Raw genomic sequence first — 2,810 nt, 5'->3', positions numbered from 1 at the left:
TAATAATGGTTTTACTCAGTTTCAGTAAACTTATTCAGCCTCAGGATTCAAACTATATTTTCACAGGAAATGTAATTTATTCCAGTTATTCTTTTAATGAATGCTCACATAGTTTTCCCCAGTTTCTCATGTACAGACAAGTTAGTTAGTCAGTTGGAGAGTTGGTCAGTTAGTGAGTTATTTGTGTAGTCAGTCAGATTCCTGCTTTAACTGTTGTATTTTTCTGTTCTTGTTTCACAGCTGAAGGTCACCATGCTTAGTCCTTTGTTTCGAGCCCACGGCCTGTTCGTGGCCTCCCACCCCTGGGAGGTTATCATCGCCACCGTCACACTCACCATCTGCATGATGTCCATGAACATGTTCACTGGAAATGATCAGATCTGTGGCTGGGATCTGGACTGCCCCAAATCAGAGGAGGTGAGAGGTCCACAGGGTCAGCAGTGTCCACAGTTAGTTCTAAACCACTTTTATAGCGTCTGTCTCCCGTTGAAAACAGAATGTCCACGTTTATTATATGACCAAAAAAAAAGAAGAAGAGATAAACAGCAAAGAAGATTTTCCCAAAGTGACTGGAGCTCCTGTTTATAGTCTTTAAGTCAGTGAGGTCATATGAAACATCAGACCTGGCTCCATCTGTCTTTGAATCATGTAGGAACAGGTTTCTTCCTCCTCTGGGCCAGGTCGTCACCTGGTCGATGTGGGTTAAACCCAACTGCTGCAGAGCTGAGATTCTCATCATGTCTTCTGTCAGTGTCTCTCAGCTGTCTCACCTGCATCCTCTTCTCTACTTACAGGAAGTACTGAGCAGTGACATCATCATCCTGACCATCACACGCTGCATCGCAATTTTTTACATTTATTTCCAGTTCCAGAGCCTGAGACAGCTGGGCTCCAAATACATTCTGGGTGAGTCAGAGAATGTTCTCAGACGTGTTGATGTCCTGAAGTTGTAGCAGAGTTTATTTATTCTCCAGAATACCTGAGATCATTTTCTGCTTTTTCAGGCATCGCTGGTCTGTTCACCATTTTCTCCAGCTTTGTGTTCAGCACAGTCGTCATCCACTTTTTTGACAAAGAGTTAACCGGCCTAAAGTAAGGAAATTCAGTTTTTATAATCGCCTGAATGCTGAGCCAGAATTGTTTATACATTTGTTTTTTTACTTCAGCAGATTTTAGCCTTTCATGTCTCCAAATGTTCAGCTAGTTGATGACATTATCACTGCCTTTTTGAAATATGTATCTTTATTTACATATTTCTTATTAAAATGAATGGGAAAAAATATTTGAAAGCCTTTGATCTTTTTGAAATTTACTAATTCCATTCTTAGCTTTTAGCTACTGTTCTTCTAATATTTGCATTTAGCTACTGTTTCTGTTGGTCTTAGTTTTTAGCTAATGATGGTTTGCTGGTTTTAGTGTTTTGCTAAAATTAGCTTCTGTTTTGATGGTTTGATTAACACATTTCAGTAAAATCATTTAGCTTTCAGCATGACAGAAGGACCAGGTTTTTGTTGTTAGCATGTTGTTTCCTCTGCTGTCAGCTCTAACACACAACCACTAACACACAACCACTAACACACAACCACTAACACACAACCACTAACACACACACATGTTTGTCTTCCAGTGAAGCTTTGCCTTTTTTCCTGCTTCTCATTGATTTATCCAAAGCGTGCACACTCGCCAAGTTTGCCTTGAGCTCAAACTCTCAGGTATCATCTCACACTTGAACAAATAAAACCATCTCCTGTGAATCCAGCTGTTGTCTGATGTGTGTAGGTGTCTATGTGTGTGTTTGTGTGTGTTCTAAGGAGGAAGTGAGGGAGAACATTGCTTCAGGGATGGCTGTTTTGGGACCAGCCTTCACTTTGGATGCTCTGGTGGAGTGTTTAGTGATCGGAGTGGGAACCATGTCAGGTACATCATTTCAGACTGAATCATTTCTAACACGATATCATTCTGCATCCTGTTACGTCACAGCAATAATCTGTCATAGCTGTCACAGCAAGGTAAAGCAGCTTCATATGGGAAGAAACGTGTCATTAGAAACTGAGTTTGAATTGCTCAGAATGAATCTGTATTTGCAAACTTTATAATCACTGGTCTGAAAAATTATTTCACTAAACTGAAACTGAATTTAATGGTTTGAATCCAAATTACATTAAACTGTTTTGGGTTGTATTAAAATCCAGTTAGACTACTTTCACTTTCAGTTCTATATTTCAATTTCAGTTCCAAAGTTATTTTTTTGTGTCACACATTTGGGACCTTGAGAAAGCCACAGAGTAAACACACATAAACAGTTTTTCCCCCATGGTTTCATAWTAAAATAAATAAATTCACAGCAGGGAAATCACATTTACTGGGTTTTGATTTGATGAACTTCTGCCCATATTTTTCATATCATAAAAACACTGAAGATGACTGATCAGCAGGAACATGGTATAATTATTTGCCTGACAGACCATACATTAATATGTGGATAATTTGCATCCACCACCGGTCAAAGTGAAAGGCCTGTTTTAATCCAAAAAAGGGCGGGGCTTTTGGCTTCTCCTGAAAAGGGGTGGAGCAATGCACAGAGGTTAAGTACTAGTTACATAACCCAGATGTCTTGCTCTATAAAAGCAGTTTTATTTAACCTTGTTGTCACATCATGTTAATTAGTTCTTCTCAACTAAGAATAAATAAAACTAGTTTGAATCTGAGGAATCAAACTGTACTTTGTGACTTGTGTGTTGCATGTCTCTTGTGTGTGTGTGTGTGTGTGTGTGTGTGTGTGTGTGTGTGTGTGTGTGTGTGTGTGTGTG

General features: G+C 39.3%; 1 protein-coding gene across 1 annotated transcript in view; it reads left to right on the top strand.

Moving 5' to 3' along the window:
- Nucleotides 1-240: 240 nt before the first annotated feature.
- Nucleotides 241-2,810, top strand: part of LOC106531768 (3-hydroxy-3-methylglutaryl-coenzyme A reductase) — a gene marked incomplete at both ends in the record, with an annotated part of 14,722 nt that continues 12,152 nt past the window's right edge. Inside the window, 5 exon segments of the mRNA XM_014027689.1 lie at nucleotides 241-417; nucleotides 795-906; nucleotides 1,005-1,092; nucleotides 1,628-1,712; nucleotides 1,812-1,917. Of these exon segments, the coding sequence (XP_013883143.1) occupies nucleotides 253-417; nucleotides 795-906; nucleotides 1,005-1,092; nucleotides 1,628-1,712; nucleotides 1,812-1,917 (556 nt within the window).

The sequence above is a fragment of the Austrofundulus limnaeus genome, unplaced genomic scaffold, assembly GCF_001266775.1.
Source record: "Austrofundulus limnaeus strain Quisiro unplaced genomic scaffold, Austrofundulus_limnaeus-1.0 Scaffold672, whole genome shotgun sequence".
Classification (NCBI taxonomy): Eukaryota; Metazoa; Chordata; class Actinopteri; order Cyprinodontiformes; family Rivulidae; genus Austrofundulus; species Austrofundulus limnaeus.
The sequence above is the reverse complement of the archived record's forward strand: the minus strand, read 5'-3'. Positions and strand labels throughout refer to the sequence as shown.